This window comes from Hemitrygon akajei, chromosome 6, assembly GCF_048418815.1.
Source record: "Hemitrygon akajei chromosome 6, sHemAka1.3, whole genome shotgun sequence".
Classification (NCBI taxonomy): Eukaryota; Metazoa; Chordata; class Chondrichthyes; order Myliobatiformes; family Dasyatidae; genus Hemitrygon; species Hemitrygon akajei.
The window spans coordinates 91,242,460-91,269,225 of NC_133129.1; the positions used below are offsets into that span (position 1 = coordinate 91,242,460).

General features: G+C 49.2%; 2 protein-coding genes and 1 long non-coding RNA gene across 5 annotated transcripts in view; 1 reads left to right on the forward strand and 2 right to left on the reverse strand.

Moving 5' to 3' along the window:
* Positions 1-10,291, reverse strand: part of LOC140729257 (multifunctional procollagen lysine hydroxylase and glycosyltransferase LH3-like) — a 91,201-nt gene extending 80,910 nt beyond the window's left edge. The window contains exon 1 of the mRNA XM_073048835.1: positions 10,075-10,291. Within this exon, the coding sequence (XP_072904936.1) occupies positions 10,075-10,162 (88 nt within the window). The 5' untranslated portion in view covers positions 10,163-10,291. The remainder of the gene's footprint in view (positions 1-10,074) is intronic.
* LOC140729259 (uncharacterized) lies at positions 10,252-16,167 on the forward strand. Of its 2 annotated transcripts, none has more exons than XR_012099297.1 (3): positions 10,252-10,327; positions 14,984-15,216; positions 16,056-16,167. It is a non-coding gene; the product is annotated as an uncharacterized lncRNA (long non-coding RNA). The 2 variants fall into 2 exon arrangements; XR_012099298.1 differs by lacking the exon at positions 10,252-10,327 and adding an exon at positions 10,370-10,873.
* Positions 16,168-19,458: 3,291 nt separating this feature from the next.
* The window catches only part of LOC140729260 (guanine nucleotide-binding protein G(I)/G(S)/G(T) subunit beta-2), a 145,167-nt gene continuing 137,859 nt past the window's right edge, over positions 19,459-26,766 (reverse strand). For both annotated transcript variants that reach the window (XM_073048839.1, XM_073048840.1), the window contains one exon: positions 19,459-25,601. In XM_073048839.1, coding sequence (XP_072904940.1) covers positions 25,495-25,601 — 107 coding nt within the window. In that variant the 3' untranslated portion in view covers positions 19,459-25,494. The remainder of the gene's footprint in view (positions 25,602-26,766) is intronic.

Genomic DNA, 26,766 nt, shown 5'->3' on the forward strand with positions numbered 1-26,766 from the left:
GGTTCCGGGCAGAAGGAAGGAGATTGGGGCTGAGAGGGAAAATGGATCAGCCATGATGAAATGGTAGAGCAGACTCGATGGGCCAAATGGCCTAATTTGGATGCTACATCTTACGTTCTTATAAGAGGCAATGATAGGTTGGGGAATCTCAAAATAGAGGACATAGATTTAAGGGTGAGAGGGTTGAGATTTAACAGGAATCCAAAGGGCAACTTTTTCCACACAGAGGGTGGTTGGTGTAGGGAATGAGCTGCCAGAGGAAGTGGATGACTATAACAATATTTCAAAGACATTTGGACAGGTACATGGATTGTGGGTCAAACACAAGTAAGTGAGACAAGCTTAGATGGGAAATCTTGGTGGGCATAGGTAAGTCAGGACAAAGGGCCTGCTTCCATGTGATAGGGCTTAATGATCAGGCTTACAACTCCAGGAAGCAATTAAAGATGTGCTATCATCCATTTAAGATGGCGCTGGTGAAGTACAGCGACTACTTGCTGGTAGCAAACAAAACAAGGTGAGGCATCAGGGTCCAGGCCAGAGAGCAAGGAGACGTTTAATCGATTTGAGTGCTAGGCTGAGTTGAAGAGGATGGGTAAAGGCCGACTCAAAGCAGCAGGCCCCAGGCCTGAGAGCGTATCGAAACAACAGGCCCCAGGCCTGAAAGCGTATTGAAACGGCAGGCCCCAGGCCTGCAAGTGTATTGAAATGGCAGGGCCCGGGCCTGAGAGTGAGGAACGATTTGCTGTTTGGTCGATTTAAACACAGGGACAAATTGGAAAGGTTGGGTACAGGCCTGAAAGTGTATCGAAGAGGCAGGGCTCAGGTCTGAGAATGAGGAACAAACTGAGGTTTGAACGATTTAAGAGTTGGGACGAATTGGGAAGATTGAGTACAGGTCCAAGAGCATATTGAAGAGGCGGGGCCCAGGTCTGAGAGTGAAGAATGACCCAAAAATAGAATGATTTAACTGCTGGGCTGAATTGGAGAGGTTGGGTACAAGCACGAAAGCATATCGAAGCAGTAGGGTCAGATCTGAGAGTGAGGAACAAACAGGTTTGGACGATCTAAGCGCCAGGTTGCATTGGAAAGGTCAGGTGCAAACTGAATCGAGGCAGCTGGGCCCAGGCTCAAGAGCAAGGAAAGACCCAAGGTTTGGCTGACTTAAGCACCTGGCCAAATTGGAAAAGTTGGGTATGGGTCAAATTGAGATGGTAGGGCCCAGGTCTGAGAGTGAGGAACCACTGGGCCAGACTGAAATGGTTGGGGTGTTGGGGCCAAAAGCGAGGGATAGACTGGCACTCGGCTTGCTACTCCGTGAGGTTTACTCGACTCTGCGCTGAACTGAGGCCGAAGCCTGTAACTAACAGGCTCCTGGATCAGCTGCAGTGGCTGTGAACTCATTTTCATGTAGCTCAGTTCTAAAAGTTATTTGTTTACTTTTATTGTTTGCATGATTTGTTTTCTTTCTGTCCAATGGGTGTTTGACTGTCTTTTTTTTAATGGGTTCTATTGGGTTTCTTTGTTTTGTGGCTGCCTGTAAGGAGATGAATCTCAAGGTTGTATAGTGTATACAGACTTGATAATAAATGTACTTTGAGCAGGTTTACCGGTTTGATCTGAGAGATGAAGGGGGTTACCCCATAAGGAGAGATGCAGTCGCCTGGGCCTATGCTTGCTGGAATTCAGAAGAATGAGAGGAAATCTTATTGAAACATATAAAATCAGGGAAGTGATAGATAAGATGGAAGCAGGAAAGATGTTTCCACTGGTAGGTGACGTTAGAATTAGGGGAGATGGCCTCAAGATTTTGGGGAGTAGATTTAGGAAAAAGATGAGAAAGTGAATTTCCCAGAGAGTAGTGAATCTGTGGAATTCTCTGCCTAGGGAAGCAGTAGAGGCTTCCTCATTAAATATATTTAAGATACAGTTAGATAGAGTTTTGCATAGCACAGAATGAAGAGTTACGCATAAAGGGTCAGTAAAACTAAAGAACTGATTGTGGACTTCAGAGAGTGTAAAATTAGTCAGCTCCATAATGGATATTCGCCTCCGTAATATCCAGGACATCTTCAAGGAGCGATACTCCTATCGCCCAAGTCATGCCTTTTTCTCATGGCTACCATCAGGAATGAGGTACAGAAGCCTGACGACCCACACTCACCGATTCCTCTGCCATCTCATTTCCTAATGGACAATCAACCCATGAACACTACCTAGCTACTTCTGAAATTTTTATTTTTGCAATACTTATTTAACTATTATATAAGAGCAGGCCCGATGGACAAGATGGCCAATCCTTGTCCCCGTTTCTAATAACCCACAACATTAGAGCAATAATCTCAGGTCTGGGGAGGTGAGGTGAAATTGAGAATATCTTTACTTGTCACAGATACATCAAAATATATAGTGAACACCTATGTCAAGATGTTGTTCATCGACTATAGCTCAGCATTTAACACCATCATTCCCACAATCCTGATTGAGAAGTTACAGAACCTGGGCCTCTGTACCTCCCTCTGCAATTGGATCCTCGACTTCCTTAACCAGAAGACCACAGTCTGTGTGGATTGGTGATAACATCTCCTCCTCGCTGACGATCAACACTGGCGCACCTCAGGTGTGTGCTTAGCCCACTTCTCTACTCTCTGTATACACATGACTGTGTGGCTAGGCATAGCTCAAATACCATCTATAAATTTGCTGATGATACAACCATTGTTGGTAGAACCTCAGGTGGTGACGAGAGGGCATACAGGAGTGAGATATGCCAACTAGTGGAGAGGTGCCACAGCAACAACCTGGCACTCAATGTCAGGAAGACAAAAGAAATGATTGTGGACTTCAGGAGGGGTAAGACAGAGGAACACATACCAATCCTCATAGAGGGATCAGAAGTGGAGAGAGTGAGCAGTTTCAAGTTCCTGGGTGTCAAGATCTCTGAGGACCTAACTTGGTCCCAGCATATCGATGTAGTTATAAAGAAGGCAAGACAGCGGTTATATTTCATTAGGAGTTTGAAGAGATTTGGTATGTCAACAAATACACTCAAAAACATCTATAGTTGTACCGTGGAGAGCATTCTAACAGTCTGTATCACTGTCTGGTATGGAGGGGCTACTGCACAGGACCAAAAGAAGCTGCAGAGGGTTGTAAATCTAGTCAGCTCCATCTTGGGCACCAGCCTACAAAGTACCCAGGACATCTTCAAGAAGCCGTGCCTCAGAAAGGCAGCGACCATTATTAAGGACCTCCAGCACCCAGGGCATGCCCTTTTCTCATTGTTACCATCAGGGAGGAGGTACAGAAGCCTGAAGGCACACACTCAGCGATTCAGGAACAGCTTCTTCCCCTCTGCCATCCGATTCCTAACTGGACATTGAACACGTGAACAATACTTCACTTTTTTTTATATTATTTCTGTTTTTGCACAATTTTTAATATATTCAATATAGATTGATCTACTTTTTATTTTTTCTTCTTCTTCTCTATTATGTGTCGCTTTGAACTGCTGTCGCTGCCACGTTAACAAATCCCACGACACATGCTGGTGATAATAAACCCGATTCTGAACTGCGTTGTTTGCCTCAAATCAAATCATCGGGGACTGGAGCAAATCAGCTAATCAAGGACTGAGAACTAGCCTCTGGGAACTGCCCCTGGCGTGACGAAGGTCCACCTGGACTACAAGCTCGAGGACAGCAGTATCCTTGTGTCCAGTGGGTCCTCACAACCAAGGCTCATCTCCTCTCCACCAAGACCTTTGACCTGCCACATTCCACCTCTAACCCGTGTCAATCACTCAGAAACAAGCTTTAAAAGAAAGGCACATTCTCGACATTCCAGTGTCGTACACACCACACACTGACAGACCGATACACACATACACACTCACACAGACACAAGAAACCCTCCCTTCCTTCCGGCCCCAGGCTGTGTAACCAAGAAGACCAAAGATTTACTTTCACAAACACAGGAGATTCTGCAGATGCTGGAAATCATGAGCAACACACACAATGCTGGAGGAACTTAGCACGTCAGGTACCATCACCAATGGAGGTCTATGAAATTTCAGGCTGAAATGTCGACTGCTTATTCCCCTCCACAGATGCTGCCTGACTTGCTGAGCAAATTTATTTTAAGTGATACAGCAGAGTAACAGGTCCTTCCGGCCCAACAAGCCGGCACTGCCCAGTTACACCTGTGCGGCCATTTAAGCGACTGACCCGTACGTCTTTTGCATGGAGTATGTAAGGGGAACTCCTCCGCACAGAGGGTGGTGAGAGTGTGGATCGAGCTGCCAGCAGAAATGGTGGATTTAAGCTCAATTTCAACACTTGAGGGAAGTTCGGATAGGTACATGGATGGTAGGGGGTTGGGGGGGCTATGGTCCTGGTTCAGGTCAATGGGAGCAGGCACCGACTGAATGGGCTGAAGGCCCATTTCTGTGCTATAGTCCTCGATGACACTCTGTTTCTGGGAGTGGAGGAGTTGCGTTCTAAAGGAACAGGATAAGCTGGGGCCTTTTGCTTTCTCTTGTGCATAGGAGGCTCAGGGGTAACCTTATGGAGCAGGGGTTCCCAATCTGAGGTCCACGGCATAAAAAAAGCTTGGAAACCCCTCTTGAGAGGTTTATCAAAGCGTGAGAGGCATAAATAAGGTGGGTGCTCAGAGAGTTCAAAACTTGAAGGCACAGCTTTAAGGTGAGAAGAGAACGATTTGAAATGTTTTTATTCAAACGAGAGGACATGATTTGAGAGTTAGGGGGCAAAAGTTTAAGGGAAACACGAGGGGGTATTTCTTTACTCAGAGAGTGATAGCTGTGAGGAATGAGCTTCCTGTAGAAGTAGTAGAGGCCAGTTCAGTTGTGTCATTTAAGGTAAAATTGGATAGGTATATGGACAGGAAAGGAGTGGAGGGTTATGGGCTGAGTGCGGGTAGGTGGGACTAGGTGAGATTAAGAGTTCGGCACGGACTAGGAGGGCCGAGATGGCCTGTTTCCGTGCTGTGATTGTTATATGGTTATATGGAAAGGAATCCAGGGGACAACTTTTGGGTAAGTGGAACAAGGCGGTAGAGGCAACATTGAAAAGACACTTGCATAGGAAGGGCTTAGAGTAGGGTTTCCCAACCTGGGGTCCATGGACCCCTCAGTTCATGGTACTAAGCCATGGCATTTAAAAAGTTGGGAACCCCTGGATCAGAGGGATACGGGCCAAACATGAGCAAATGGGACTGGCTCAGGTAGACAACATGACTAGTACAAACAAGCTGGGCCAAAGGGCCTGTTTCTGTGCTGTGTAACTGCAACTTTATAACTAATGGAAAGGTGAACTGGCTGTCAAACCAAAGCTCAACAAGAACGGACTGTGAACTCCTCTCCTCACTGTCATCACATGGAAGAACTGACTGGAAACTACAAACGTACGAAAAGTGTTTTAGAGATCAGTTTCTGCAACGCGGACACCGCAGGACTTGATGCCCTGCCCGAACTGCACTTTGAAGGTGAAGACTCTGCAGAGGGTGAGAAGATGCTGACACAATCATTGGGGTCTCTGTTCCACCCATCTGAGAGACTTAAACGAAGTGCTGCGTGTGAAAGACCACTAGCATTGTCAAGAATCCCTCCTATCTGTCCAGCAATCCCTTTGACCCCCTCCATCACCAGGCAGCAGGCATCAGAGCATTAGGGCAAGGATTGTTCGGATGGGAAACAACTTCTCCCCCCACCCCCGAGGCTGTGGGACGACTGAACTCCCTGCCACTTCCCAGGTCCCACTGAGCATGAGGTGCTAGTAGCTTTCTACTGGTCCCTTTTAAACCTGGCTTCTGTTCACTTACTCATGGTGATACTACCTTGTGTGATGTGAGAGTGAGAGTCGTGTCGTGTCACCTTGGACCGATGAACGTGGTTTCGTTTAGCGGTGTACATGTGCACAACTGAATGACAATAAGCTTGACCTCCACCTTGAAGAGCAGGCGTCCAAGCTGAGGCTTCCGATCCAGGATGACAGGGAGATGTACGGGACCGAGGCGAATCGGACGGTTGAGTGGTGTCACAACAACCACCTCTCGCTCAGTGCCAGCAGGACCAAAGACCTCAGCAAGGGGGAAGAGGACGTTCAGTTCATTGTTCACTATCATATGCTATTCCCCTGTCATAATCATAGCACAGAAACAGGCTATTCAGCCCATCTAGTCCAGGCCTCCCATCTACCTGCACCCAGATTACAGCCCTGCTCCCCCCCATCCAAACTTTCACCAACAACACTCAGATTCCTGCACGCTGCCTAGAAGTGGGGCGGTGGGGGCAACCCACAGGAAGAACGAGTAAACTACACACACAGGGATCGAACCCCGGGGTAGTGACTCTACCCACCCTGCAGGAGCAATCAGAGCTGACTTCATCTGTGCAGGACCCAACCCCAACCACAGCTCCACGCTAAGCAGACGGCTGATTCAAACTGGAAGGACGTGTAACCACCAGGATCCCCGAAGGGCCCAGATGTCTTTGGGGCGTCACGGTAGCGTAGTGGAGAGCACGACCTTTACAGCGAGTTCGATTCCAGCCGCTGCTTGCGAGGAGTCCGTATGTTCTCCCCGTAACTGCGTGGGTTTCCGCTGGGTGCTCCGGTTAAAATCAGGGGACTGCTGGGTGGCACGGTTCGAGGGGCTGGAGGAGCCTGCATCTCAATAAATAAAATAAAAATCTCAGCCAGTGGATCGAGCTGCTATCGCCCAGCACCTGAGAGACCAGGGCTCAATCCCGAGCTCACCCTCCCTGTGGTAACGGGTTTCTCCCCTCACCCCAGGTACTACAGTTCCCCAAACATCCCAGTGACGTGGGGGGAGGGGGGGTGCTGGTGGGATAATCGGCCCCTGGTATGTGGGGCAGAATCTGTGGGGAGTTAGAACACAGAAGAGAACAGCAGTGAAACAGACCATTTGGTCCTTAAGCAAATCAGAAACACCCAAACACTAATCCCTCCTACCTGCACCATGTCCATATCCCTCCATCTTCCTCATATCCACGTGCCTGTCCAAACGTCTCTTAAAAGCCTCCACTGTATTGCCTCTACCACCCTACCAGGCATCCAGGTAAAGGCATGGTAGTAAAATGCCTGAGTAAAATATTTACCCCTCACACCCCCTTTGAACCTACCCCCTCTCACCTTCAATGCATCCCCTCTGGTATTAGACATTTCTACCCTGGGAAACAGATACTCCCTGTCCACTCTATCGATGCCTCTCATACTCTTACAAACCTCTATCAGATCTCCCCTCAGCCTCCGGCACTCCAGAGAAAACCACCCAAATTTATCCGGCCTCTCGTGACAGCAAATGCCCTCTAAACCAGGCAGCATCCTGATAAACCTCTTCTGCACCCTCTCCAAAGCCTCAACATCCCTCCAATAGTGGGGCAATGAGGACTGTTGCCATACCATCTCGAGTCACTTAAACAGCTTTCCACTCTGGTCAGAAACAGCCACACAGGCCACCTGTGCACAAGAACGGCTGGATGCTCTCCCTGTGATGGTGGGGGCCCCGGGTCCTTCCATATCAAGATGATTTGCTGGAATGCTGGGCTAATCGAACACTATAAATTGTCCCCTAGTGTGTGGGTGATGGGGGAGGGGGAAGAGGTGAAGTTGAGGGGAACACTCATTTCCCTGTCGGCATACTCAGCAAATCTATAGAACAGTAACTATAACAGGATCAACGAGAGATCAAGCAGTGTGCAGAAGCCAACAAACTGTGCAAATGCAAATATAAATAAATAGCAGTAAATAACGAGAACATGAGATAGAGTCTGTAAAGTGCGATCACTGGCTGTGGGAACATCTCAATGCATGGGCAAGTGAGTGTAGTTAACCCGCTTCGTTTCTAGAGCCTGATGGTTGAGGGGTAGTACCTGTTCTTGAAGCTGGTGGTGCGAGTCCTGAGGTTCGTGTGTCTTCTACCCGATGGCAGCAGCAAGCAAAGAGCATGGGGAGGATAGCGTGAGGGGTCAGTGTGAGAGGGTGGCTAATGGTCAGGGTCCATTTCTACATTGCATAGCCCCCCCCCCCCCAAGAAACCAGGTTGGACAGACTGGGATTTTATTCCTTGGAGGGTAGGAGATTGAGGGGTGACCTTCCAGAAGTGTATAACTCATGAGGGGTGCCGATTGCGTGCTTTCACTCCGTCTTTACCCTAGGGTTAGGGAATCAAGTAAATTGCCCCCCGCCGCCCAGTGTGTGTGGGTGGGGGGGGGTAACCCAGTGGAATGTGGGAAAACTAAAAGCTAGGATGGCTGCTGGTCAGCATTCTATGGGCTGAATGGCCTATTTCCTTACTGTTCCTATGGCTCAGACACCCAAAGGTAGGTCTAGTAATATCCCAGTGAGAGGAGGCTAGGAGGGGTGGGTAGAGTTATTCGTTATGTACCATATCATATGACGTAGGCGATCATGGTCTCTGTGATGGTCTTGGCAAATTTTTTTCTACAGAAGTAGTTTTACAGAACTACCTTCTTCTGGGCAGTTTGACTCCAGCCATTAGTCAAGTCAAGTCGCTTTTTATTGTCATTTCGACTATAAACTGCTGGTACACTACACAGTAAAAATGAAACAACGTTCCTCCAGGACCATGGTGCTACATGAAACAACACAAAACTACACTAGACTATGTGAGACAACTCAAGGCTACAGTAAACTACATAAAACAACACAAAAGCTATCAATACTCTCCAGAGATTGTCTGCCTGGCGTCGGTGGTCGCATAACCAGGATGTAATGTTGAGGCTTTATCAAACACTAGTGAGGCCTTACTTGGAGAACTGAGAGAAGTTTTATTGAGAAAGGATGTGTTTATATCGGAGAGGGTACAAAGAAGGTTCACAAAAATGATTCCGGGATTGAAAAGCTTGCCATCTAGGGAGTGTTTGATGGCTCTGGGCCTGTATTCACTGGAATTCGGAAGAATGAGGGGAAATCTCACTGACACCTATCAAATGTTGCAAGGCCTCAAAAGAGTGGCTGTGGAGAGGATGTTTCCTGTGGTGGGGGAGTCTAAAAACAGAGAGCACAGCCTCAGAATAGAGGGATGTCCTTTGAGAACAGAGATGAGTAGGGATTTCTTTAGCCTGAGGGTGGTGAATCTGTGGAATTTGTTGCCACAAGCAGCTGTGGAGGCCAAGTCATCGGCAGAGGTTGACAGACTCTAGATTAGTCAGAGCATGCAGGGATCAGGGAGAAGGCAGGAGATTTGAGGCAGAGAGGGAAAATGGATCAGCCATGGTGGAGCAGACTTGACGGATCAAGCAATCTTGTGGTCTTGCCAATGGAGTGACCTACCCATATGGCAACACAGGTTTTTGCTGTATCCCAGTACATGTGACACTAAAAACAATCTAATGGATGCATATTAAATACATCCTGAAAATAGAGAGAGGATTCAGTGGCTGAGATGAAAATTCCAAAAGATGAATGGAGATATCTGAATCTGTACCCAACTGAACTGCGGAGATGTGTGGAGAGGAAGGTGGCGGGAGCGAGGGGGCGGCAGGAAGGGCGAGAGGGGGAAGGGCCGAGAGAACAGTACAGGCCCTTCGGCCCAAAATGTTATGCCAACTTCTTAATCTACTCTAAAATCACTGTAACCCTTCCCTCGTTTTGGTGGAATACCGTAGCGGACGCACAGACCGGGGAACGTCAGAGAAGAGGAATTTAAAGGGCGCAGAGGGGGAAGCCGGTGAGTGTCGGAAAAGTAGAGAGGGGCAGGGCGATCATTTTTCTCCGAATGTGACCCTCCCTCTGGTTCTGGAGAACCTGGACCGTGTGGGTGGATGCCGCACCACCTACTTTGTCAAGTTCCAAAAAGAACCCTACAAGTTGTAAGAGGAATGCTGGGGGCTCCCACGGAACTTCTGGAAGTTGGAGCCGGGGCTGTTAACTGCCTGTACGTCTTCCCGTTCTCCATCTATCCCACCGGGAGTCGTCTCCGGGTGAATGGACCCGTCTAGGAGACGGGGAGCTCCCGCTGTAGCGGGGACCCGTGGCGACCTGCCCCGGATCGCCCCCCCACCTTCCTCACCTGGAGACAGGGCCTTGGGCTCGGCTCCCGCGGCCCAACAGGATCCCAGCAGGACGCAGGCGCCCGCCAGCAGCACCAGCAGACACATCGCCCTCTCCCCGCAGCTCCGCCGCGACTGAGCTGGCGCAGGCGATTCGCTGCAGAGTAACGGGCGGCTCAACCAATCAGCGGCCGCGACGCCGCCAATGGGAGCGCGGCGGGGGGGCGGGGCCTGTCGCTCCAGGTCGGCCAGGGGCTGCCGAGAGGCGGAGGGGTGAGTGAGAGGGAGGGAGGAAATCACGGAAAGAGGGAAATGGAGAATGAGAGAGAGAGGGACAGAATGAACCCTCTCCAGTGTCGGGACATTATTATCTGAATCTGTTTGTATAGCCATTGCCGTGTCTTTTTTGAGATTGTAGCAATGTGTTGGGGCCGGGAAAGATCTTCAGAGATGTTGACATTCAGGAGCTAGAAACTGCTCGCCCTTTCCCTCAGTGACTCCTCAGGTGGCTTTGGAGGCTAGGCCGCTGGGTGTATATTTAAGGTGGAGGCTGATAGGTTCTTGATTAGTCAGGGTGTGAAAAGTTACGGGGAGAAAGCAAGAGAAAGAGGTCGAGAGGGATCAGCCGTGATGAAATGGCGGAGCAAACTTGATGGGCTGAATGGCCTAATTCTGCACCAATGTCTTGTGGTATAATGAGGATTGGTGTGTGTTCCCTCGACATTCCCTTCCTGAAGTCCACAATCAACTCCCTGGTCTTACTGACGCTGAGGTTGTTGCTGCTACACCACTCCAACAGCTGATCCACCTCACTCCTGGGTATGTTAGTCCTCCTCGTCACCATCTGAGATTCTGCCAACAGTAGTGGTGGCATCAGCAAAATGTATACCATAAACGGCGTTTGCACTGTTCCTAGTCACAGAGAGAGCAGAGCGGTGGTCTTAGCACACATCTTCAATGTGTTCAGTAACTAGCTGCTACCAAAATCCAAACCTCTTAAACGGGAGTTGATTACATCTCTCTGCCCTCTCCAGTAATAGTCTTGGCGCAATAACGTGTGAGCTGTTGACTTTGGGGGAATCAAACAGTTGCGGTAGGCACGGAGGAGTGTGGTATAACAAAAGGATCTGGGACCATAATTCCTTGAAAATGTTGTCTCAGGTAGATACGGTCGTGAAAAAAAACTTTTAGCACTCTGGCCTTCTTAGATCAAGGTACTGAGTACAGGGGCGCGATGTTTTAAAAACTTACTGTAATAAGGTTTTATTATTAAAAAATCGCATGGTAAAACTGCGGCGAAGGAAAAAAAATCACGGCATACGCTGGTGATTCTAATGTGACACTGATAAAGCAATTTACCAGTTTCACTAATCGAGCACAGCACGGCACAGCACGGGTTAACCACGGCACAAGCTGAAGTTGGAGCTCCCCGGCCGGTGCAGATCGCAGTACAGGGAGAGACAGGAGCGGAGGGGGCACAGGGAGGGAGAGAGACGGGAAGTGTTTGAAGAGCAGGCTTCAACAAAGTACACATCCAGAACGTGTTGCAATGCCTGAAGCAGCTGCGGAACATTCTGGAGCCGGAGGAGGAGGGGGGGAGGGGGGCAGTGAGGCAGCGAGCCAACAGAACTGGGACTGGAAACTGCTTCAAACTCTTGCCGTGGGCCGGCTCGGAACTTTCCAGAAAGTCGCTCCCGGTGCTGGGTGGAGCGAGAAGCTGGCTGGGGCTCCCACCGGCAAGGTGATCGGGGGTGGGGGCATTAATACACAACCCCACCGTCCTCCCCTAAACACAACACACAGGCTTCCGCCGCTAAATTTAGAGAAATGGGCTTGAGTTATTTCTATAAAAGGAACCAGTTTGATAGGGAGGGGGAGAAGGGAGGGATAGAAGAGGGGAGGGGGAGAAGAGGGGTAGAGGGGAGGTGGGAGGAGAAAGGAGGGGAGGGGAGGTGGGAGGAGAAAGGAGGGGAGGGGAGAAGGGGTAGAGGGGAGGTGGGAGGAGGGGAGGGGAGAAGGGGTAGAGGGGGAGAAGGAAGGGGAGGAGAAAGCAGGGGAGGGGGTAAAGGGGAGAGAAAGGAGGAGAGGGGGGAGAGCGAGGTGGGGAAGAGTGAGGGGTGGGGGAAGAGAGAGGGGGAGGGGAAGAAAGCAGCGGGGGAAGAGAGAAGGGGAGGTAAGTGGGTGGGAGAGGACTGGGGGAGGGAGAAGGGGTGAGGAAGAGAGGATTAAGAGGGAGAGGGAGGTGAAGAGGAGGGGCTGAAATAAAGAGGGGTTGAAGAGAGAGAGGGAGGGGCGGGGAGCTGGGGAGAGAGTAGGGGAGGGAGAGCAGGGAAGAGGGGGAGGGGAGGGGATCGAGAGGGGGAGCAGAGGGGCAGATTGTGGGAGGAGGGGGTGGGGAAAGGGAAAGGAGGCAGGGAGGATGAGGTAGGAGGGGAGTAGGATGAGGATGGCAAGGAGGAGAATGAGGGGGAGATGAGGAGTGGAGGGGAGTGGGAGAGTGGTGAAGGGTGAAAGAGGGAGGGGATATGGAGGAGAGGGGGATAAAGGGGAAAGGAAGGTTGAAGGACAGGGACTGGGAAAGTGGGAGAGGAAAAACGGGAGCAGAGGCAAGAAGGGAAGGAGGGGCAACTGAATGCCATGGTGGTGGGAGAGGGAAGCATTTCTGTCAGCATATCCCAGAGAAACGTGCTTCTCAGGACACCGGTCTGTTTGTGTCGGAGAGTTCACAGATATTCTTCCGAGGAAGGGTGATGGGACCCTCCCTAGAGGGGCTTTTCTCTTTCTTGGGTTAATATTCCTCCAGAAATTTCCCCTGTAAGTTCAGGGCTCCCTTAACCTGCCTTACACAGCGTGGGGCTCCCTCCTCACCACTGCTCCCACAGTGCAGGGCTTCCCCCTCACCCTCCACAGCACAGAGCCTGCTCATCGTCGCCACTCATACGATGCGGGTTTCTCTCATGGGTTTTGAACCTACTGTCCCTGTCTTTGGGGAGGGGGCTGTCCCCATTATATCCAGCTCCTGGGATGAGGTGGGCGGCACGATGACTCCGCAGGCAAAAGTCCGAAGGACGAAGCCCAAAGGAATCGGAGAGTTTGAAGGGGTCACGAGGGCTGGGGTCCCTGGGGTTGGCAGTCCGTGTGAAACCAGAATGTGAGATGCACGATCAGTGAGGCGTGGACTGAAGTCTGAAGAAGAGGCCCAAAGTGGTCACTGGGGTCGAAAGTCCAGGCACGTCGGGATATTTGAGGTCGAGATGTCAAGCCTGTGACTGGCGAGTCTTGGGGTGAAGTCCAACGTCGGAGACCTGGTGCCTGTGTGTCTGAGAATCCGGGTCAGGAATGAGAGGCCTGGGCTGTGTGCGGTGGGTGGGAACGATGGGACAGGGGCTGGAGTCAGAAGAATGAGGTGGGGAATTCTGACCTAAACCTATCTAACATTGAAAGGTAGATGTGGACAGGATATTTCCTGTAGTGGGGGAGTCGAGGACCAGAGGGCACAGCCTCAGAATAGAATGACGTCCCTTTGGAACAGAGTTAAGGAGGACAAGCTATGTTCACACCAGAACGTGTGGTGACACTTTCCAGCTGCTCCCAGAAATTCCTTGGATTTGTTGGTTAACACAAAACTCATTTCCCTGGATGTTTTCATAAATAAAGTCTGAATCCACCCCATTAGCCTTCCTTCCCCCGGCAAGCTTTGACCGCATTACTAATTCAAGAATCTATCAACCTCCACTTTAACTATACCCAATGAATTGGCCTCCACAGCTGTCTGTGACAATGAATTTCAGATTCACTACCCTCTGGCTAAAGAAATTCCTCCTCATCTCCATTCTAAAAGGACTTCTTTCTATCCTGAGACATCATCTCCATGTCCACTCTATCGTGGCCTTTCAATATTCAATAAGCTTCAATGTGACTCACCCCTCATTCTTCTAGACTCCAGCTAGTACAGGCCCAGAGCCATCAAACACTCCTATGTTAACTCTTCCATTCCAGGATCATCCTTGGTAGTGTGGAGGAGCAGAGGGATCTGGGGGTACATGTCCACAGATCCCTGAAAGTTGCCTCACAGGTAGATAGGGTAGTTAAGAAAGCTTATGGGGTGTTAGCTTTCATAAGTCAAGGGATAGAGTTTAAGAGACGTGATGTAATGATGCAGCTCTATAAAACTCTAGTTAGGCCACACTTGGGAGTACTGTGTCCAGTTCTGGTCGCCTCACTATAGGAAGGATGTGGAAGCATTGGTAAGGGTACAGAGGAGATTTACCAGGATGCTGCCTAGTTTAGAGAGTATGGATTATGATCAGAGATTAAGGGAGCTAGGGCTGTACTCTTTGGAGAGGAGGAGGATGAAAGGAGACATGATAGAGGTGTACAAGACATTAAGAGGAATAGACAGAGTGGACAGCCAGCACCTCTTCCCCAGGGCACCACTGCTCAGTACAAGAGGACATGGCTTTAAGGTAAGGGGAGGGAAGTTCAAGGGGGATATTAGAGGAAGGTTTTTCCACTCAGAGAGTGGTTGGTGTGTGGAATGCACTGCCTGAGTCAGTGGTGGAGGCAGATACAACTAGTGAAATTTAAGAGACTACTAGACAGGTATATGAAGGAATTTAAGGTGGGGGGGTTATATGGGAGGCAGGATTTGAGGGTCGGCACAATATTGTGGGCCGAAGGGCCTGTAATGTGCTGTACTATTCTATGTTCTATCCTTGTAAATCTTCTCTGAACCCTCTCCAATGCCAGCACATCTTTTCTTGGATAAGGGGCCCAAAACTGCTCACAACACTCCAAATTTGGTCCAACCAATGCCTTATTAAGCGTCAGCATTACAGCCTTGCTTTTATATTCTTGTTCTCTCAAAACAAAATCTAACATTGAATTTGCCTTTTTCTCACCACCGTCTCCTGGGTGTTACCATTTCAGAGGATCTGTTCTGGCCCAGCACGTCAATGCAAATACATAGAAAGCACGACGGTACCTCTACTTCCTTTGAAGTTCGTGAAGATTCGGTGTGGCATCTAAAACTTTGACTAGTTAATATAGGCGTGTAGTGGAGGGTATATTGACTGGCTGCATCACAGCCTGGTACAGGAACACCAATGTTGTCGAACAGAAAATCCTACAAAAAGCAGAGGATACGGCCCAGTCCAACACAGGTAAATCCCTCCCACCATTGAGCACATCTACACAAAGCATTGTCACAGGAAAGCAGCATCCATCATCAGGGACCCCACATGCTCTCTTGTTGCTGTTAGCAGGAAGATGATACAGGAGCCTCAGGACTCACAGTACCAGGTTCAAGAACATTTATTACCCCTCAACCATCAGGGTCTTGAACTAGCCATCATAAGATATAGGTGCAGAATTAGGCCATTTGGCCCATCACTTCTGCTCCACCATTTCATCATGGCTGATCCATTTCCCTCTCAGCCCCAATATCTGCCTTCTCCCCAAATCCATTCATGCCCTGACTAATCAAGAATCCATCAATCTCTGCCTTAAATATACCCAATGACCTGGCCTCCACAGCTGCCTTATGGCAAAGAATTCCACAGATTCACCACCCTCTGGCAAAAGAAATCCCTACTGATCTCTGTTCTCAAAGGACACCCCTCTATTCTGAGGCTGTGTCCTCTGATTTTAGACTCCCCCGCCAAAGGAAACATCCTCTCCACATTAAGGCCCTTCAACATTAGTTAGGTTTCAATGAAGTCACCCTCATTCTTCTGGGATCCAGCGAGTACAGGCCCTGAGCCAATCAAACGCTCCTCATCTGACAAGCCTTTCAATTCCAAAATCATTTTTGCAAACCTCCTTTGAATGTTCTCCAATGTCAGCACATCCTTTCTTAGATAAGGGGATAACTTCACTCAGTTTCATTCACCCCTACACCGAACTGTTCCCACAACCTATGGACTCACTTTCAAGAACTCTATCTCACGTTCTCAATATTTATTACTTATTTATTTTCTCTCCTCTTTTTGTCTTTGCACAGTTCGTTGCCTTTCGCACACGGGTTTTTCATTGATTCTATTATGGTTCTTGGATTTACTGTGAACGCCCACAAGAAATTGAACCTCAAGGTTGTGGATGAGACATATATGTACTTCAATAATAAATTTACTTTGAACTCAACCTTTGACTCCTGAGCTAGTTTTCCACATGGAAAGGATCTATATAGGTGGCATGAAAGACAAAAGATTTTTACTGTACACGTGACAATAATAAACTAATTTACATTCGTCCATAAGTTAACAATACGTGAGTATCTTAACCCGGACTGGGGAAGTGTGACTGGTTCCTGTCGTTCAGCACCGTGCATTGGGTTCCCTCTGCTGGCCAGGCACAGCACTGCACTGCTTCCCGAGCTGGGGAGGCTGTACACGGGCGAATATCATCAGTCCGAGCTGCAGAGCCATAGAAAGGGCATTTAGCCTACCTATAGACTGTGTTGTCCAATGAGCTAATCACATCTACCTGTATGTGGCCCGTGGCTCTCTAAAGTCCCGCACAGGCAAAATCCTCCCCACCATTGAGCACAGGTACAAGGAGAGCCAGCATGGATCATCAAAGACGCCCATCATCCAGCCCATGTACTGCCATCGGGAAGGAGGCTGAGGAATGGCCAAAATGTACTGCTGCCGGTTAACTGCAATCCACTCTATATGGAGACACATACGTACTGTGATAATAAATTTTCTTCTAACTTTGAACCTTCTCCTATCCACCCTTTTAAACGTTTCTAAAGTGCCCGCCTCCAACACTATTTAGAGCAGAGCACCACAGCACTGTATACGTATTTCGGTCCACAATGGTGTGCCGACTTTTCAACCGATTCAAAAATCGATTTAACTCTTCCCTCTCAAACAGCCCTGCATTTTTCCCTTTCATCCAGCTCATTACTGGGTTCACACTCCTAATATACCCTCCCTGCCTTTGAGTGAAGAGGTTGCCCCCAATGTCCCTTTTACATATAAACCATAAGATATAGCAGCAGAGTTAGGCTATTTGGTCCATTGAATCTGCTCTGCCATATCATCATGGCTGATCCATTTCCCTCTCAGTCCCAATCTCCTGCCTTCTTCCTGTAACCCTTCATGCCCTTACTAATCAAAAATCTGTCAACACCCAATTATTTGGCCTGCACGGCTGTCTGTGGCAACAAATTCCACAGATTCATCATTCTCTGCCTATAAAAATTCCTCCTCATGTTTTAAATAGACGTTCCTCTATTCTGAGGTGATGCTTCAGACTCCCCCCACCAGAGGAAATATCCTCTTGACATCCACTCTATCGAGGCCTTTCAACATTCGATAGGTTTCAATGGGAACCCCCGCCCCCCCAATTCTTCTGAATTCCAATGAGTACAGAGCCATTAAACACCCCTCATATAAGCCTTTCAATCCTGGAATCATTTTTGTGAATCTCCTTTGTACCATTTCCAATCTCAGCACATCCCTTCTTAGATAAGGCGCCCAAAACTGCTCACAATACCCCAATTAGGCCTCACTAGTGCTTTATAAAGTAGTCTTCCTGAAATGAATGCTAAGGGTCCTCACTAATGGACACCACCTTCTTGAGGCAAGGCCTCTTGCAAATGTCCTTTATGGTGGGGAGGGTTGTGCCCATGACCTGGCCTGAGTATATGCTCCAAAATTTGTTGATTTTGCAGTAGTACATTGCAATACATAACAAATGCTATAAACATATATATATACAAGATGAATTAAGTAGTGCAAAAAAACAAAAACAGGTTTCAGAATTCTGGTGGAGGAGGGGAAGAGGCTGCTCCTAAAACATTGAGTGTGTGTCTTCAGGCTCCTGTACCTCCTCCCTGGTGGTAGCAATGAGAAGAGGGCATGTCCTGGATGGTGAGGGTCTTTAATGATGGATGCCAATTCCTTAAGACACGGCCTTTTGAAGACGTCCTCAGTGACTGAGTCTACAGCCTGGTGATCCTGTGCATTCCCCCCCCCCCCCCATACCAGTCAGAATGCTCTACACTTGTACATTTATTTTTTTTAAATTGCAAGAGTCTATGGCGACATACCAAATCCTCAACAGACTCATGAAGTTGAGCCACTGGCAGGCCTTCTTCGTGTTGTATCAATCTGTTGGGCCTAGGATAGATCCTCGAGATAACAGAGCAAGAGGGAGTGCAAGAGAAAATGGATATCAAAAAGGGGAGGGGAGAAGGCAGTGAGTGGGAGACAAGGAAAAAGAGGGAGATAGAAAAGGGGAAGAGAGAAATGGCAAAGAAAAAGGAAGAGGAGGGAGGGGAAGGGAGCAGGGGGAGAAAGCAGTGATGTGGAGAGAGAAAGTGTTTTGAGAAAGAGAGCAAAGCAGAAAGGGGGAGGAGAGTAAGATCATGTTTGGAGCAAACTTTACACAGGAAACTTCTCACACACAACCTTCATCTGGCTCGTAGGTCATAGGTTCAATCCTTGCTTGGCGCTCACCGTGCAGGCTTGAAGGAGCCAGTTGGTGTTGGGGGAGCCTCTGAGACATTGGCACGTGTTACAATGAGCCCAGACCTCCCAAGAGCCTGACATCCAGAATTACAGGGACATCACCGCTTCCTCCCACCCACCTTTAGTGGAGGCCCACCAATCTTGTTTCAAAACCCTCCCCAGCGACAGGACCAAATCCTCCCATAGAACGGGAATAATTTTGTCCATCCAACCTGTTCCTGACCTATCAAAATCCAACCTTCAATCCTCGAAAGTGGGAAAGAGGTGAAGCCGGCCGACGGGACTCTGGTGTAGCTGTACAGGACAATCCCCTGGAGGATTACAGAAACAACCATAGCATCGACTTTGGACGATGGAGACGGGAAGCCACCGATGGTCTGTGCTACACTGCCAGCTAAAGACACAAGAAGAAGAATCTGTGCCTGGAAAGACCCATCTCTGAAACTAATTTGTCCCTCTTACCCATTCTCCCCCCACTTCTGTCAACTACACCCCCCCCCAAATTCTGCTCCTTATCCACACACTGGGGGGAGGGGGGGAAGAACTCATAATGGCCCGTACGCTGTCATTGGGAAGGTGGAACAGTAGCCTCAGGACTCACACCACCAGGTTCAGGAACAGTTACTATCCTTCAACCATCAGGCTCTTCAACCAAAGGGGATAATTCACTCATCTTTACTTGCCCATCATTGAACTGTAGTGAATCAAATTACCCTCATAATTAATTAACCTAGAGGCACGTACTCCTTTGGAGTGTGGGAGGAAACCGAAGCACCGGAGGAAACCCACAATGTCACGAGGGAGGAGGAGGGGGTAAGGGGAGGGGAAGGGTTGGAAACCAGGGGCACAACTGAACAAAGTTTCCACCCCCAGCCAAATGAGTGAGAGAGAGAGAGAGAAACAGAGATAGAGAGACAGGCAAAGAGATACACAACACAGAATGTCGTTTTATTCCAATTCAAAGTCTAGAGTGAAAAATTCAAACTTCCTTTCCCCCGTTTTGTCATTGTCGAAATGATGCAAAAACAATGGAAAAATCATATATATATTATATATATATATAACTGCTTCACCAGAACGTTGGAGAAACTTGTTGATTTTAAAATAAAAAACCCTGTCAGTCCCAGAAAAGATGGAATGCGCAGAATTAGGAAAGTTCGTTTTTTTAATTACTTTTATCTTTTAAAAATTTGCGATCAGTAATCTTAATCGGTAAGAATAAACCGATTCCAATTTTCCCTCCCTCCCTCCCCAATAATGTCAAAAAAAAATCAGGACATCTACTTTTTTTTAAAAGTTTCCTTCTTAGTTACAATGCAATCTCACTAAAACAAGTTAAAATCAGATACAGATAAATACAATCTCTAAAAACAAATGTAGGAATTTTTTTTTTATAAATGCACGGTTCGTATTTTGTTACACAACATAGATATTTCCCCATTATAATGTTACCACACTACGCAGAGGTTGTTTCAATATATATAATATATACACACAAAGTAAAAGTGAGCGACAATAGCAGACATTTTTTAAAATTTTGTTTTCTTAAACATTATCTTCCGTTTGAAACACAAATAGCTTGCCTGAGGTGGAAGAGTCTGCACGCGGTTATTCAGGCACAGGAGGGAGTTCCAACTGTAAACTGGTGTGTGGGTGTCACCTCTTGAGGGGAGGAAGGAGGTACAGGAGACGCAGTGAAGGGGATGTTTGGTAAACCCTGTTAGGGTTGATTTAAAATACTTGAATCACTTGGGTCCACTAAGATGAAGTCTATTAGCAGCTTTTCATTCCTGTTCTCCCTCTCTTGCTCTTCTCTGGAGGCTGTAAGACAGTGGCTCACCCACCCAGCCTTCCCAGCTCGTAACCTGGGACACAAAATGCTGGAGGAACGCAGCAGGCCAGGCAGCATCTGTAGCAAAGGGTCTCGTCTGTGTCCTGAAGAAGGGTCTTGGCCCAAACGTTGACCAATTGATCCCCCCTCTCCATAGAAGCTGCTTGGTTTTCTGAGTTCCTCCAACACTTTGTGTGTGATTGCTTTGGACTTCCAGCATCTGCAAGATTTTTTTGGTGACACATTCCAGCCTCCCAGCCATGTAGGATTAAATCTCTCCTAGCAGTGGCGACAAAGCAGCAGCTTCCCTATCAAGCTTGATGGGTTACCCTCGGGACGGAGGTCTCTCTCTTCCTGATTCTGGGGGTGGCGAGGTGAGACACTCACACATGCAGTGGGGAGAAGGGGGCAGTTTGTTCCACTACACGGTGCTCCCTTCCCTTAACTCTGGCTTGGAGGAGAGGAGGAGAAACAGGCCCTCCGGCCCACACCCGCCCATGCTGACCCGCCCCAGTTACACATTACCATCAACTCCACTTCTAGCATATTCCCACTCACTACACATGAAAGGGAGCTGGAGTGGAAGGCAGTTAACCCAGCAACCTCACACATCATTGGGATATGGAGGAAACAGAAGCACTAGGGGGGAACATTCGAGAAGTACTGGAGGTTGGGACTGAACCCAAATCTCGTAACCAGGGGCTCGCCCAGCTCTCTGCATAGTGTCCTGGGCAGGGGATGGGGGGGGAGAAAGGTGAGGGCATATATCTCCCACCCCCCCACAGTGCGGACAAAGCTTCCTTGCACTAATACCATCAGCTGCATACATAAAATTAGACCGTAGAGAAACAGGTCCTTCTGCCCAACTGGTCTGCACCTCATCTCATCTACCAGCATCATAGCCTCCGGACTTCCCTCATCCATGTACCTATCCAAACTTCTCTGAAGTGTGACAATTGGCCCTCACAGCCTGTTCCACACTCTCACCAACCCTGAGTGAACAGGTTCCCCCTCAACGTGCACCGAGGAACACGAATGCAGTGAGACATCCCAAGAACAAGGACCGCACCGAGAACAAAACTGCACTCTCAATGCACTTTCAAAGGGACCTTGCCCCCAAAGAAAGGTCTGCAAGGAAAGAGGGTGGGGGCTATGCTAGCTGGGTTATGGAAGTGGAACCCCTCCAGCTCGTTATTGCTCCAGTCTACTTCTAGTTGTCACCACAGCCCGGGGGGGGGGGGGGGGGGCTCAATGGTGTTAGTGGGATGGCATTTACCACCAGCCCCCTCCCCCAGTGATATGGCTCAGGTGGGGTTTTATTAGCACCAGTCGACTCAAGGCTGGGTGGTCCTGGGCGCAGCGACCACGATCCCCTCTGCACTGCGCTGGACACTCAATGGTGCAACCTTCAGGAGTCCTCACTGCTGGCATTTGGGAGAAGGGTCACCAACTCCGCCCCTTTACACTGTGTGGGACTGCATTCAGAGAATCTGTCAACAATGGCGGTGGGGTCACCATCACGTTGTCAACCAGACCACTAGATTGACACAACTCTACAAGAGGCTGCAGAGGGCTGAAGACTCGTACAACCCCACCACAGGCACAACCCTCTCCGGCACCAAGGTCATCTTCAAAAGGCAACGCTTCATCCATCACTAAGGACCCCCACCCATGTAGTGACATGCCCTCTTCTCATTACAACCATCGAAAAGCCCAAAGACCTGCATTCAATGATTCAGGAGCAGTTTGCTCCCCTCTGCTGTCAGGTATTTGATTGCAGGTTGCAGGTTGGGAAGCTCCAAAAAAAAAGCTGTGAAGGCATGTTGGGATGCTGGAGGAAGGCAGGTATTAATGCTTGCCCAGAGAGGGAGATTACGAGGTAGGGAACAGGCAGAGCATGTCACAGATGCTCACACTCAGGATCAGGAAATGTCTGTCACACTACAAGACCTCTTCTTTAGATGCGAGGGAAACTTCCCTTGCTAAATGCTAATTACTTCTCACACAATAACCTCTAAATTATCACTTTTGTTTGCTTAGCAGGTAAGAGGAAGGGGGGGGAAGGGATAAGTAGGTAAGAGGGCAAAGAGGCCATTTGACATCCAACCACCAAGTATGAAATGGACAGCTGACAATGAAGGGTCTCGACCCAAAACGTTGATCGCCCATTTCGCTCCACAGATGCTGCCTAACCTGCTGAGTTCCTCTGGCATTTTGTGTACATTGATGCATCTTTGTCAAAGGTTTCCAGGGCTGAGATCGGCAAACTTGCTAAGATCGTTAACTCTAGGGTTTCTCTTCCGCGGTGAGAGATGGGCAGGGACCAGATGACCTACCACAGATGGGGACCTCGCTGTTTCACTCCACTGCACAGAACCACCCCCCCAACTCGCCCCACAGATCTGGGTACAGAAGGAGGGGATGCTTTCTGCCAGATTACAACACTACTGGCACATCCAGACGGGCCTGTAGCTTACTTGGGCTGGACCTCTTGGCTAGGCAGAATGGCTGGTGTCCACCATGGGTCTCTGGTGGACACAGCAACACACGTGGTTGGCACAGAGACCGAGCACCTAGCTTTATTATTCTTGGCACTGACACAGTTTCTATGTTATGGCCATATGTAGAGGAAAAAACAAGGTTTAGAGAGAGAACACTATACAAAATATGGCACAAAAGCAGAATTTTTGATGATTCAACAAGATATGCAATTACTTTCAATTATTCTAATACTTGCTGGGTATACAAGTTACTGAAAAATGCTTAAGGTTTGTTTTATCAGTGATCTTAGTACTCGGGTCTTCCATAATCAATGCAAATCTCTAACCTCTTACCCAGTGCAGACAGTGTGGACGGGACTCCCTCGCGAGGTGGGAGTCATTATGAAAGGGTCCACTTTCATGAGTGAGCACACACTCAGCAGAGGTGAACAACTATGCAGTGCACCGGTGGGGTCAGGAGACCAAGTCTACTCTCCACACGCTGGGACACTGGAGGAAGACCAGTTGACAACACCCCCTGCCCTCTTGTTACTGGTTGGGAGGGAAAGAGAGAGAAAGATGGGGGAGGGGGAACAGAGTGAGATAGAGGGAGAGCATGAGTGAGTGTTTGCGAGTGTGTGTGTGAGAGAGAGAAAGAGAGTAAGACAGAGTGAGAGAGTGAGTAAAAGACAGAGACAGAGAGAGAACAACGAGCCCAGCAGGAGATGGGAGGTCGCTACAGTGGGCAGGAGGGTAGTGGTGTTGGGGTCACTCACTGGTAGCTTCAGGCTGAGATCAAAGGAGGGGTGGAACTGCTCCGTGCAGAGATGTGAGTGGGTGCCTCACTTCCCTAACCAGGATCCCTGCACTCGCTCCATGCAAACATACACACGTGCAGACACATTGTGACAGACAAATCACACTGCATTCCACCGCCAACCGTGATCAGCTCCAAGTGGACAGGTCCTCCAGAAGCAGGAGCAGAGTTTCCCCATGGTTGGGATGAAGAGGAGGGAAGCTTAATATGGACTATGAGCCACGAGCAAGGCTACAGTGAGGACGAGAGAGCTGGCATAGCAATGGTGCAGGTTCTGCCCGTACGAGCAGGCACAGACAGTGTACAGCTCACCACCTACACTGGCTCTCCACGGTGTGATAATCAGACGAAGACTCCGCAAGGAAGGGACACAGCTTTACTATCCTCTGTACGGGCATGCGGGCCACGGGCAAGGGTCAGAATGCAGTAAATAGCATCCAGAAGTGTACATGATGCTCAGATTCCAACCCCAGACACAAAGAGAGGCACAATACAGACTTAGGCCTTTCAGAATGGAGGTCTCTCCCTGACGTGAGACACTCATGCTGCGGTGGGAGGGGAAAGACAGGACAGTCTGTCTCACTACATGGTGCACCCCCTTAACGCTGGTTCAGAGGAGGAATGGCAGCACAGACACAGGCCCTTTGGCCCACAGACTCTGTGCTGACCGCCAACCACCCAGTTGCACTGATCCTACCCTCACCTGCGTTAATCTCCCCAGATTCCACCCCTCACCCACACACCAGAAGGCAATTTACAGCGTCTGATTAACCCACCAACCCCATAAGCTGCTGGGATGTGGGAGGGAACTGGAGCACTGGGAGAAACCCATGGGGTCACGGGGAGAATGTGCTGATTTCACATAGACACGTGCATGCACAGAGGTGGGGATTGAACTCAGAACTCTGGAGTTGGGGAGCAGTGGCTCTCCCTGGATGCAAGGGAACAGAGGAGGCGCCTCAAAGAGGGAGAGCCATCTCCATTCCCTTACACTCTGCGTATTCAGTCAACCGAGACACCCCCACCACAACGACAGAAAGACTTGCTTCTGTTTTCATTAACTGCATCACAGCATAGGAGCACCCACACAACAGAGAGAGTCTGCTCCCACAGGGCAGGGTTCTTGAATTACTCAACCATAGGCCCATCCCTTGGATTTAGCTGACGGTCACAGTGCTCAGTATGGGGAGAATGTCTGGCAGCAAGGGGGAGGGAGCACAGTGACGCGGGGTGAACATTAAGGCTCACCACCAGCTCCCAACATTAAGCCGGGCATCAATAGTGCTCAAAGGATGAGGGGCACCTCTAAGTGAGAAATGTTTTAGTAACTGTATTCTGATAAGGGGAACTTCTGCACTCATACACATGGACACACACCCACACCGACAGGCGGAGACTCAACGCCGGACATGCACTCACACACAAACTAAACGCAAACATAATGAATTAAATCCAACGACAATAATTAAATCAACAGTTCTCACGTCAAATTTCTTAGAAAAAAAAGAAGTAATTTCAATCTTGCTTCTGGGCACTCTATACACAAACTGATGGAATTTTTTTTTTAAAAAGTATTTTTCGATGTTTTAAACAGACAAGCAAAACTTCACCTTCAACAGAGCACACTGGGAATCGGGGCGATTATCGGTGTGATTATGTATTTTCCGGTATCTGTTCTATCGCAGATACATCGACCCCCTCCTCCCCAATCCAAATCAGGTTAATTCTTCAAGGGAGGGGGAGAGAAGGAGGGTGATAGGTTTCAAATCTAGGAAAGATGCGTGTGGTGTGTGTATGTGTGTTTTTTTACACTGGGACGGCACTTCACATCAGCGTTAGTTCCAAATTTTTAAGAAGCTGTCCCAAGATCCTGTCGCTACAGCCATTCCATCGTCCGTCACCCCCAGGCAACTCACTCTGTTGTCGTGACCGGCCAGGACTCCTGTAGAGAGAAAGGTAGGGAGAGACAGACAGAAGGAGAGAGGGAGGGAGGGTGCGAGGGAGCAAACAAGGGAGGGAGGGGGGGAGAGAGCGGGACGGGAGAGAGCGGGACGGGAGGGGGAGGGAGAGCGGGACGGGAGGGGGAGAGAGAGCGGGACGGGAGGGGGAGAGAGAGCGGGACGGGAGGGGGAGAGAGAGCGGGACGGGAGGGGGAGAGAGAGCGGGACGGGAGGGGGAGAGAGAGCGGGACGGGAGGGGGAGAGAGAGCGGGACGGGAGGGGGAGAGAGAGCGGGACGGGAGGGGGAGAGAGAGCGGGATGGGAAAGAGAACAGGAGAACAGGAAGGGAGGGAGAGAGAACAGGACGGGATGGGAGGGAGAGAGAATGTGACGGAACAGGATGGGGGGAGAGCGAGCGGGATGGGAGGGAGGGAGAGTGGGACAGGACGGGAGAGTCGGACAGGGGAGAGAGGGTGGGATAAGGGAAGAGAGGAAGGTGATGCGGAGTGGGGGGGGGGGGGGGGGAGGGAAATGTAAATCAAATTAGCCTGATTCTGTACAAATACTCTTGGTGACACTTGCATGGTCATTAGAGAGGGCACTACAGGGTTTTAAAATATTAAAGTGATAAAGTGATTGGGAAACCTGGAGAGAGTGGATGTGGGAACATTTGCATCCCCAATTTCCTTGAGAGTGACTTTGCCTCTACTGCCTTCTGTGGTAGGGAGTTCCACAGCGTCACCACGGCCCTCCCACTGAAGACATTCCACAACTCAGTCCTATGGGTCTCTCTGTACATGGTGAGACTGTGACCCCTGCTCCAGATCCACTCCAGCCAAGCGAAACATGTCCAATGTGAACTTATACTGATACCGAAAGGCTTGCATAGAGTGGATGCCTCTACCAATAGGAGTGTCTAGGACCCTATAAGGACATGTCTATGAGGACAGCCTCAGAATAAAGGGTTCTCTCTCACATTGACCCCTCCAAACTATAGTGGGAAAAGCTGGGAATTAAAGCCTTTTGAAAAATTTCTAGGATGGTTTGGAAACAAAAATCTTGCTTAGATTGTAATTCTGGCCTTATGGACTTCCTCTGGAAGACAAGTTATTCGATACACAGTGGATTCCGGTTAATCAGGCCACCAGTTAATCAGAGCAGCCATTT